The 12,080-nt window shown below is 49.5% G+C and overlaps 1 protein-coding gene across 13 annotated transcripts in view; it reads left to right on the top strand.

The window, feature by feature from the left end:
• Nucleotides 1-5,729: 5,729 nt before the first annotated feature.
• LOC308612903 (uncharacterized protein) overlaps nucleotides 5,730-12,080 on the top strand; it is a 125,753-nt gene continuing 119,402 nt past the window's right edge. For 3 of the 13 annotated variants that reach the window (XR_014015171.1, XR_014015172.1, XR_014015173.1), the window contains exon 1: nucleotides 6,206-6,557. Coding sequence is in view for 5 of the 13 variants with exons in the window: in XM_081225710.1 (XP_081081836.1) it covers nucleotides 6,477-6,557 (81 nt within the window). In the remaining 8 variants the exon portion in view is untranslated. Of the gene's footprint in view, nucleotides 6,558-12,080 lie in introns of all 13 variants that reach the window. The other 10 variants (XM_081225710.1, XM_081225711.1, XM_081225712.1 and 7 more) reach the window with 8 other exon arrangements.

The following is a 12,080-nucleotide window of genomic DNA, read 5'->3' on the forward strand; positions in this document are numbered from 1 at the left end:
TAGGATGGAAATCCCATCTCAAGATCCTTAATGACATTTGCAAAAACCTTTTTCTTTCAAATGAGGTAACCGTCAAGGATGAGGACATGGATATATCCTTTTGGGGGCCACCATCCAACCCACTATACCAGCCGTAAGCTACTTTGATTTTGGCTGATGGCTGCAGCTTATGGTGTGGGAGAGTGGCTGTTTCTTTCGAGCCACTTAAGTAATGATCTGACATAAAGAAAGGGGCATTAGGGAGTTGCAGGTGACTGAGCAATACCTGGAGTGGAATGAATAAGGCACCTGGAGGGTCTTTAGTATACAGAGACCCTTACCTGGCACTTGACTTGAGAGTGTGCTGGAGTTTACAGGGCAGAAAAATCTCAGGCAGCTGTCCACCTTGCCTTACCCTTCAGGTACAGTTTTTCCCAAGCAGGCTTGACTGAGACAAAGACTCAATTGTAAGGAAAACATGTTTTATAGAACTTGTCGGCACTGACACATATGGTCTACCGTAGGCTCAAGTGACTCCCCTTACATGTGGACCCAAGCTGACACTGGATTTGTCAATTATGTTGGAGAAAGAAATGTTCTCTTAAAGGCAGCTGCCTTTGGTCTAGGCAGTTCCACAGCAAGAGGCAGTGAAAATGGCCATGGCGGCATAGGACTGTGAAATCTACGCATCAGAACTGGAGGTGTAATGTCACTAGACAGAACCCATAATTAGTTCAGTACTGCAGTATGAACCAGAAGGTCATCAAAGAGGAAGCATAGCTCAGGAGTCCACGTGTGATAGATGCTCAGGGCTGTGCACTGCACATGGCAAATTCATAGTGACAAATCAACGTCAGGCTAAAAGATTCCTCCTGGTTCGAAGTTCGCAGGTCAGAAATTTCAAAGAAATGGCATAGACTAATGGACATCCTAGTGAGGCTAAAACCAAAGAGACTTTCTCTTTCTCTCAAATGCCATTGAGTTTCTGCTATGTTCTTTGGTCAAATTCTGTACTGGATTCTGGGAACAAAAATGTGCCTAGTTTCACTCTTCTAGGAGTGGGGGGATTGGCTTGCTTTTGAGATTGTTTTTAAATTCTGGGGATAGTGCTGTAAAATCAAATTGTATCGTAGTAACTCTTCAGACTCAGCATGGTTCATGAGAGGCTTGATAAACTGATAAAACAGCCAAGGCCCTGAGAGACCCAAACCAGTATCAGTCTGTTCTCTGTGTCTGTGAGTTTGTTTTTGTTTCATAGACAAGTTCATTTGTGTCATATTTTAGATTTCACATATAAGTGAGATCATATATTTGTCTTTCTCTTCTGACTTACTTCACTTAGTATGATAATCTCTAGTCCATCCACGACGTTGCTGCAAATAACATTATTTCATTCTTTTTATGGCTGAATAATATTCCATGGTATATATGTACCACATCTTCTTCATCCATTCATCTATCAGTGGACATTTATGTAGCTTCCATGTCTTGGCTATTGTAAATAGTGCTGCAATGAACATTGGGGTGCATGTATCTTTTCTTTCTTTCTTTCTTTCTTTCTTTCTTTCTTTCTTTCTTTCTTTCTTTCTTTCTTTCTTTCTTTCTTTTTTTCTTGTCACAAGGCATGTGGGATATTAGTTCCCTGGCCAGAGATGGAACCCATGCTCCCTGCACTGGAAGCACGGAGTCTTAAACACTGGGCCACCAGGGAAATCCCAGGGGTGTATGTATATTTTTGAATTAGAATTTTCTCCGGATCTATGCCCAGGAGTGGAATTGCGGGACCGTATGGCAGCTGTATCTGTTCTCTGCACGTCTCACATCAACCACCTGCACTCCAATCCTTGCTCTCAACATCATCTTTGGGGAACCCAACCTGCGACAGGGACCTTGACAAGAAGAAATGGCTCAGGGAAAAGCTACCTGCACACGGAGGAGATAGAGGCCATCGACCCTGGGGTGTGGTGGGGAGAGTGGGCACAGAGATTTGTCATTTCACCCCTGATACTCAGCCCTCCTGGCTGCCCCACTCTAGGTCACCTCGGGATACCCAGGTGACCCGGTTAGAGTCCCTGCCTGTGCAGGAATCTAGGGGCACCAGCGGGTCTGAATAATATTAGTGAAGGGTCTCCCCCACGGCACTGGGGTTATTTGGGGTGGGTCATCCTCTGCTGGGGGCCCTTCCTGGGCACTTTGTGGGGTTTAGCAGCATCCCTGGCCCCACCCACTTGATTCCAGGGTCCTCTCCCACCAGTTGTGACCACCACAGATTTTCCCCAGACATGACTGAAGAACTGGGTGAGGCGGGGGCAGGATGGCCCTAGGTGAGGACAGCTGTGTTGAAGCAACCAGCCTGTCCCAGGGCAAGGTCTGCCCCAATCCCGTCAGAGCCTGCATTTAGAACTGCCCCTTCCCTCTCCCAGCTCCCCTGCCCTGCAGTGGTCTCCGAGACATCATCCCCATGTAATCAATCACACCTTCTCAGTTTACTGTCCCCAGCACCTAGAGGAGTGTCTGATGTGTAGTAGATGCTTCATAAATACTTGCTGAATAAAGGAGTTGAATAAAGGGATGAGTGGATGAATGAATGAAGGTTACAATGGAAGGAGGGGGGAGATTCCCTTTCTGGCTCTCGGGGGTTGGGAGATCAAGTGAGAGATCTGTGCTAAATAGGCTGACCAGCCTTCTGGGGTTCCCCGGGAATGAGGGTTTCCCCACAGTTCCAGCGCTCAAACCTGAGCGGTCCTGGGCAAACTAGGGGCGGGTGTTGGTCAGCCTATGTAAACACAGTAACAATTCCAACTGCAATAGCAATGGCCAAGGACCTCTAGGGTCTTATTGACCAGGCAGAGTTCTTTACCTGGCGGGGAAAGTGACACAGGAGGGAGGGAGGAGTCTAAGGAAGAACATCCCACACGACAACGTGTGCCAATGGCCCTGGGCCCAAGGTCACACCTGACCAGGGCTTGCTTTTTGTTTTTTCTAATTTACTTTTTCCCACATGGGTATGCAATTGTCCGAATGTCATTTATTGAAAACTCCTTAATTTCCCCACTTTCTGTCATATCAAGTTCTCATATATCTTTTTCTGGACCTTTATTCTATACCATAGAGCTATACGTCCCATCCTTGCACCACTAGGGCTGTTTCATCACTCTAACTTTATTTTTTATTCATTTATTTTTTTGGCCGTGCCGTGTGGCATGTGGGATTTTATTTCCCTGACCAGGGATCGAACCCGCGCCCCCTGCATTGGAAGCTCGGAGTCTTAATGGCTGGACCTCCAGGGAAGTCCCCAGGGCTTGCTTTGACATCCATCGAATGGTGGCAGGTGGACACGGGGAGCAGCTGTCTGTGAGCCATCCTGTGTAGAAATGCAGGGTGGAGGGCAGGACAGCTGGAGCGGGAGGGGAAGAGGCAGAGGAGGGAGGGAGGGCGGGTGAGAGACAGACAGAGAGTTTCCGGAGACAGTAGCTCTGGCTGTGTCCTAGGGCATGAAAGCTGAAAATAGCTCCTAGTGCCCAGAGCCTTGGAGCCGCAGCCTGGGAGCCAGGGTGACTGGCTCTTCTCCCTGGTGTGTGTTGGGGGGTGGCTCTGGGCTTCTCAGGCTGGGAATGGGGTGCACGGAGCAGGGATGGAGTAGGGACCCTTCTCTCTGGGACCTCGTGGGCCATCCTTAGCTCACAAAGGTGAGCCACTCCTGGCCCTACGAGTGGGGGGCTTATCCTCCCTGTCCCCTGGATCACACCCCCTCACACACAACTTCCCTGTGTGTGCTCCCAGCAGCCAAGAGAATCTGTTTTTAAAAGATTTGGGGGAGGGGGTAAACATACAAACAAGAGCAGAATGGATACTTTTTCAGAATGGGAATGGCTCTGTGTAACCCCACCCCCAGGGAAACCACAGTCCTGACCTCTAACACCCTTGACGAGTCAGCCTTGGTCTGGGCTTGCGGACCCATGGAAGCTTCCTCATCCCCTCTTTCAGACCCTGTCTCTCCCTCGGCGTCTTTGTGAGAAGCACCCGGGGAAGTGGGACTGCCAGGCTGTACTGCTGCTAGAACTCCACCTGGGCTCCACCAGGCTCCAGCCCCCCGCCCTGTGCACCGCTCTGACCCTGAGGCACCTCAACTGGTAGGAGCATCATCACCTTCCCTCCCTGGACTTGTGACACTTAAGGGAGACACCAAAAAGACAAGCGTTTGGCTCCCTGGCTAGCAAACAGCAGGTGCTCAATTGTCATAAGTGTCCGTATCAGTGAGGGTTCTCCAGACAAACAGAATCCATAGGGTGTGTGTGTGTATATACACACACACGTATATATGTATGCGCATACAAAAATATACAGCTGTGTATATATGCAGTATGCATACAGACATATACACATATAGTATATACAATACACACATACATATATACACACATATATAAAATACATCGTTTGTATGTATACCCACATATGCATACAGTATGTATACACACATATACACACATACAATACACATATAGATATACACTATACATACACACATATAAAATGCATACTTTGTATATATACAGTATGTACACATACACATAACATATGCAATAGACACACCTAGGTACATATATATCATACATATATACACACATACAAAGATATTTAGGTGTGTATATATACAGTATACATACATATATAATATATGCAATACATACACGTACATACATATAGGCACACATATACACCTACATATAAAAGCATGTAGCATAAAAATACATATGTACTGTATCATATAAGATATATACACAATGTATACACACACATATACACCTATATGTAAATATGCACATGTACATACACACATAAAAACATATGCAAATGTGTCTATATATAGTATATACATATATACATATAATACCTATACAACATATACACATACAGGTATACAACATATATACCCACCTATATATAAATAGACACTGTAGGGCTTTCCTGGTGGCGCAGTGGTTGGGAGTCTGCCTGCCGATGCAGGGGACGCGGGTTCGTGCCCCAGTCCGGGAGAGTCCCACGTGCCGCGGGGCGGCTGGGCCCGTGGGCCGTGGCCGCTGGGCGTGTGCGTCTGGAGCCTGTGCTCCGCGGCGGGGGAGGCCATGGCGGTGAGAGGCCCGCGTACCGCAGAAAAAAAAAAAAAAAGAGAATGGGAGTGCATTTCACTCTCTGTGAATTAAAAAAAAAAACATAGACACTGTATACATACATACATACAGTGTACATATACTGTATATATACACACACCATATATCAATATATGGTGTGTGTATATATACAGCATGTTCACATTTATAATATGTATACTATATATATACATACATACATGTATACAATATATACACAAACATATATAGGCTTGTATGTATACTGTATATAGTACACATATACTACAAACGCACGCACATATAAACGTGTATATATATATAATATGTATACACACATATACAAATTAATAGGCTTGTATATATTCAGTATTTTTACATATATAGTTTTGTTTTAATGAGTTGACTCATGTGACCGTGAGGCAGGCAAGTCACGGCAGGACTCTGGGCTGGAGACACAAGGAAGAGCTGATGTCCCAAGGCCATTGGAGGAACAGTTCCCTCTTTCTAGGGAACCTCATTTTTCTCTCCAGTCCTTCAACTGATGGACGAGGCCCACCCACGCCACGGCATTGACAATCTCCTTTACGCAAAGTGGACAATTTTCAGTGTTAATCTCTTCTGAAAAATACCTTCCTGGCCACATCTGGAATAATGTTTGTGGTTGCCGGGGCCCTACGCAGTGCGCACATGAGATTAACCATCCCCGTGGCGATGATGACACTTTATTTTCTCCCTTGACCATTGTCACTACTATTCCAATTAAAATGGCAGTGCCATGAGGGCAGGGCATTTCCTTTTTTGCCAGTACTGAGAGTCCGCGGTCTGGTGCCTAGCATAGGCTAAATACACGGCATTTTTGTGAACAGAAGCCGGGATTCCGGCTGTCATATTTAATGAGGAATTATAGTCTTATTGGGGGGAGGGGTGTGTCACGGTACGTCAAGGGCGGGAGTCGAACCCGCCACCCCAGGCCCCGAGGGGTCTCCTCGGGTCCCCACTTCGGGCCGGTGGGGGTGGCCGGGGGCAGCCGAAGACGTGCGGGCGTGCGTGCGTGCGTGCGTGCGTGAGAGCGGGCGAGTGCACGGGGTGGGCCGCGCGCGCCGCGAGTGGTTCGGCTGGGTCCCCGGCTCATTGTGCTCGTCTCACGCCGGCCCGAGTTCGCAGCAGCGCTGGAGGCTCCGGGCCTGTGACCACAAAGAGGGAGCCGGGGGCCGGACGGGAGCGTGGCGGCGGAGGCTGAGGCCCAGGCCAGGCCCCCTCCCCTCAGCCGCCGGCCTGCCCGCCTGCCCCGCCCCCGCCGGCTGCGCCGCGCCCCTCCCCCAACCGCCAGACTAGCACGGTGCGGGGGCCGTGCGCGAAGACATGGGAGAGAAGCTGGAGCTGAGGCTGGAGTCGCTCGTGGGGGCCGAGCCCGCCGTCTGCCCGTGGCCGCTGCCGGTCTACGTAAGTGCCACCCGTCCCCTCCTCCCGGACCCCCGCCCCTCTTCCTCACGGCGCGCGCTGAGTCCACCAAGAAACGGAGCGACTTGAGTCGCCAGACCTTCTTTGGAGCCCCCCTTCCCGCCCCGCCGTGGTTTTCCACGGCCGTTTCCAGCCCCCGCGCGCAGGGTGGGCAGAGGGGAGCCGGCGCCGGCCGGGGACGCAGACTCGGCCGCGGGGACCCCGCGCTTCCGAGGGGCGCCCGAGCCAGTCTGCGGTTGACTCTGCAGGGCTGGGGACCCCGGTCCCCCCGGGCCTGGACTGCCGGCGGGCTTGCCCTTCTGTACTTTAGGATCTGACATGTAGGGTTTCTTTTTCCTGGTAGTTTATTCTTAGCGCTGTCAACGTGCTTAGTTTTTTTTTTTTATTTTTGAGGGCACCCTTTCCTCCCTCTCTCCAGTTTTTTGTGTTTCTGTTTTGTTTTGTTTTAGTTAGGCATTTTGTCCCTCTGATCTTGAGTGGGTGGGCAAGCAGGACACTTGGAGAGGAGGCATTCTGTCCCCTGATCTTGAGTGGCCTTTGGAAAATGACACGCCAAAGGGAAATTTACACAGGCGTCCGGTGATTCCAGAAACGGAGGGTGTCCGGCCAGGTGGGCGCCCGGCCTCTCGTCCCCCGTGGCGGCGTGGTGCGCGTGTACCTTGTCTCAGGGTTTACGCTTGGGCCCCGCAGCCCACCTTCCGGAGGGAAAGCGCAGCGGGCGCCTTGGGCCGGCGCCTTTGGGGCGCCCTTTCGTGCGCTGGGCTTGCTGGGGACCGGCCTCCAGGCGACCCGGCGGGGAAGCCCGCGCGACCCGCCCCTCGCGCGGGCTCCGTGTGTGTCAGTTTTGTGGAAACTGTGTCGCGGCCGGGGTCGGGGTCGGGACGCTGGGACCGCCTGGGAGCCGATGTCGACTCCGAGCCCCGGTTCTCCACAGTTATCTGAGGTCCGAGGGTTTCCAGCCCTCCACTGCGCACTGGCGCTTTCTATTTTTGTTCTTCCTGTGCCCGGAGGCGTGGCTGAGCCTGGGCTCTGGCTTTTCCGGTTGGGTAACTCCAGGTGGCCCGGGTGGGCGGCCTGAGCAGCAGTGGGCAGGGCGGGGAGACATGCCAGGGGAGGGAAACTGAAAGTGGGGAGAACCTTCAGAACTCCAGCTGATCCACTTGCCTCGCCTCCCCGCCCCTCTTACTGCACTTGTGATGCACGGGATGGCTGGCCGGCGCATTTTTCAAAATGTAATAATTTGTGTGTCCTTAGTAGCCGTGAAGCGTAGTTCACTTGTAGTGCACAGTGGTAGGAGTTTTGATCGCCATCAGGAGGCAGAGCAATCCTGTCATCCCATTTGCTGCCCTTTGGCGCCAGGGTGCCTCTAGCCTCTTGGCCAGTAATCTCCTCTCTGTCCCTAAGGTTTTGGCTTTTCCAGAAAGTCAGATAAACGGAACAACAGCATGTAGCTTTTTGATTCTGGCTGCTTTGGCTTAGCAAAACCTATGCGAGATTCCTCCCGGGTTTGTTTTGTTGTTGTTGTTGTTTTAAATATTTATTTAGTTAGTTATTTACTTGGCTGTGCTGGGTCTTAGTTGCGGCACATGGGATTTTCATTGCCGCGTGCAGTATGTTTCAGTTGCGCGTGGGGGATCTAGTTCCCTGAGCAGGGATGGACCCCGGGCCCCCTGCATTGGGAGCGCGGAGTCTTAACCACTGGACCCCCAGGGAAGTCCGTCATCCCTGTTGTTGCGGGTATGAGAAGCCACTCCTTTTTCTGGCTGTGTTGTATTCCATTTTCCGTTTGTCCATTCGCCTGCGTGTGGCAGGACTTGTGGGATGTTTCCACTTTTGAGGGGATCAGGAATAAAGCTGCTGTAAACATCCCAGGGCAGTTTTCCATGTGAACTTGGGTTTTTACCTCACTTGAGAAAATACTCAGGAGTGGGACTGGGGTCTGTGCTAAGTGTATGTTTAACAGCCCTTCTGCATCTTAGAAATTGGTATTTTTGAATATTGGAAGAGTTGAGAAATCCACTGTGACCCAGCACCCAGGCACTTGAAACGAAGTTGGAAGTTCATCTGGAGATGGTCACGTTGTCCCTGTCACTGTCTTTTCTTCGAGGCAGAGCAAGGCCACAGATCTGTAACCCTTGTAAGGAAGGCCTCATGTGTCCAGGCCCTGGCAGGACCTGGCTTTCTAGTGGTGGGCGGTTCTGAAGTGGAGAGCGTCTTTCCCTTGCTGGCCGGACCTCGCTTGGCAGGGTGCGGGGTGTGCTGCCTGCGTGGCCAGGCGCTCTTTCTGCCGGTCAGCAGCCGTTCCTGGTGTGTCTGTTCTACTACCAGGCAGGCGGTCAGGGGCCCTAGTGAAGTGCTCAGCGAGCCGCAGCCTTCCTAAAGTTTGCGGGTAATGTCTGCTACCCTCCCATTTCCCTGCTGAGGAATTTTGCTTTCTCATGGGAAGTGAGGGGGCAGTACTTTATAAGAGTTCATATTTTGTGATGACTCGATGCGGAATACATTAAGAAAATGGGCTCCTTCCAGAAGCTTAACTTCTCAGAAGGTCAGATTACGCATGTGACTGCACGTTTGAAATGAGTGAGCTTGTTTGTTCATTGATTCATTCATTCTGCAAACACCTCCTGGATATTTACAGTGAGTGTTCCGGGGGGCGTGGAGGACAGTAGACAGTATTCTTCTTTTTTTTGATTTTTGAATTTTACTTTATTTTTTTATACAGCATGTTCTTATTAGTCATCAGTTTTATACACATCAGTGTATACATGTCAATCCAACTCGCCCAGCTCAGCACACCACCATCCCCACCCCCCCGCGGCTTTCCTCCCTTGGTGTCCATACGTTTGTTCTCTACATCTGTGCCTCAACTTCTGCCGTGCAAACTGGTTCATCTGTTTGAGACAGCTTTGTACTTCCCGCTTCCAGGGGCTCTCGTGTGGGCGCTGCGAAGCGGGGTTTTAGATGGTGCAAGGTGGAGGGTGGGCATTAGAACCGGTGACCAGTGCCCGGGTGTGCGTGCGCTAGATGGGGCGTGCGGCCTAGGACTCCTGCCGGCTCGGTGACCCCGGCCGAGTGCCTTAAGGCTTCTAGGTCTCAGTGTTCTCATCTGTAGCATGGGCTGAACAGGACTCACTCTCTCTGGAGGTTACAAGGTCGCACTGTGTTAATGCTTGTAGACCCTATAATGTAGAACACTTAGGACAGTTTGGAGCAACGTTAATTGTTCCACAGATGTTACCTGGTCTGTTGAACGACTTTGCCTAGTACACGCCAAAGCGATTAGGAAATTGGTATATCCCAGCTTCATTTCCTTTCCATTAAAACAGGGCTCAGGAAAAAAAAATCTGTTTTTCAGTAGTCGTATCATATAGTGGAAAGGGCAGTGGTGTGAAGGCAGCTTAGGGTTTGAATTCCAGGGCTTATGCTGTCTGTGGCCTGTGCAGGTTACTTTTGAACTGCAATCGCCACACTTGTAAAATGACATTAATAACCACTCTTTCTGTGGGTTCTTAGAATGAATTAAGCAGGTTATGTGTGTAAAGTAGCCTGGCACTTGAATGAGTTGTCAGAACCAAGGGCTGCTGGAGACGATGCTTCTGCCCTAGGTAATCTCCCCTTCTACTGGGCGGCAGGTAAACACAAGCACAGTAGTCAGTGCTGTGGAAGAAGTGAGTTCTGGTGCTACAGAGCACAGAATCTTTTTTTTAAATTTAATTATTATTTTATATTGGAGGTTATTTGATGTACAATATTGTGTTAGTTTCAGGTGTACAGCAAAGTGGTTTAGTTATTCATATATCCATTCTTTTTCAGATTCTTTTCCCGTACAGTTTGTTACAGGATATGGAGTAGAGTTCCCTGTGCTATGCAGTAGGTCCTTGTTGATTATCTGTTTTATATAGAGTCGTGTGTCTATGTTAATCCCAAACTCCTAATGTATCCCTCCCCCCCACCTTTCCCCTTTGCAGAGCACAGAATCTTGGAAGGGAAAGTTCAGGGTAGGCTTCTTGGAGGAGGTGCCATCCTTTCTAAGGATATGTAGAAGCTCCTGGGGTGGCAGGAGGGAGCAGTGTGTGTCAAAGTTTGAGAAATATAAGAAAATATGGCAAAACTAAGGTATAAGACTGGAACTCAGGGTTTGGGAAAGAAATGAGAGTTGATACTGGAAACCTAGTGGGATCCAACGGAACGGGGCCTTGTTTGTCCTGTCAGAAGTTTAGATGTTTATCCTGAAGGCTGTGGGAAACCCTAAAGAACAGTGAGATGGACTTGTGGTTTAGAGACTCACTCGGACCTCCATGTGCAAGGCACTTGATTGGGTGCAGGGTGAATTGTAATCTAAGGTTCCCACTTAAGTTATAAAAGGTTGGACTGGATTTTGCAGATCTGAGAGAGAATGGGTGGGGCCTGGTGACCAGTTAGAAAAGGGAGGGCAGCAAGCGTGGGTGACAGTTTACAGCTGCATCTTTTTGTGAGATACAGAGCACAGTAGGAAGGTATTGGGGGTGGGGAGAGGATCTTACTTCATCTTCATTGCTTTAGAGGGACCTGGTAGACAGGTCTGGGCCCAAGGTTCAGATCTGGGCTTTTGGGGAGGAGAGGTGTTTGAAGGCATGGGAGAGACTTAGGTTACCCACAAGAAGATCCAAAGAATCATAGGTCTGAGGGCTTTTTAAGTGGGTATATTGAGGAAGTTTATAAGCTGAAAGAAAGCAGCCAGCAGAGAAAGGGTGTGAAGATGTAGGAGAGGAAATGATTGTTCATTTGTTTTCAAAAAGCTGAATACTTATCGTGTGCCTGGCCCTTTTCTAGGATCTGGGGTTCTCACCATGTGTTACCTCTTCTGCAAGGACAGTTCAACTCATCCCCTGGAGAAGAGAAGTCAGATTATTCTTTGCATCCCATTCAGGTGTAGGAACTGTTCTGTACCTCTGAAGGGACTTTACTTAACCAGAGTAATAAGTTAGAAATCAAAAGAAATTAGAGCTGGAAGGGACCTTAAAAGCCACTGTACTTAATTTTGCCTAGTATTTTACATTGATTGTAAGAAAAATGCAGAGCCCATTCTCTTCAGAATTCCTTCACTGAACTTTCTTTATGACTTTCATCCAGTGGGTCTAGCTTGTAAATTTTGGCCTCCTCCTAAATTTGCTTCTTCATCCACATTACATTTTGCCCCGACTATGGTAGAAACTCCTGGGTGGTTTCGTGGCCCCTGGTCTCAGTTCCTCTAAGTTCATCTGCCTACTCGGGTTGAGTGATCTTCTAACATGACAAGATATGCCTAAAATAATGCTGCTAACGGCTTGCCCACACAGAGTTAGTGCATACTAGCCGCCCAGCATGTGCTCTACACAGAGGCCTGTAATCTGAACTGTGCTTTGCCAAGCCTCCTGGGGCTCTTTGGCCCTGAGGAAGGGGAGCTTTTTGTGATCACTCCCTTTATCTAATTGGTCCTTCAGCAGCGGGGTGCTTATTTACTCAGCCAGTGGTAGCCCCAGGCCT

The sequence above is a fragment of the Mesoplodon bidens genome (assembly GCF_964165515.1).
Source record: "Mesoplodon bidens genome assembly, chromosome: 2".
In the NCBI taxonomy this organism is placed as follows: Eukaryota; Metazoa; Chordata; class Mammalia; order Artiodactyla; family Ziphiidae; genus Mesoplodon; species Mesoplodon bidens.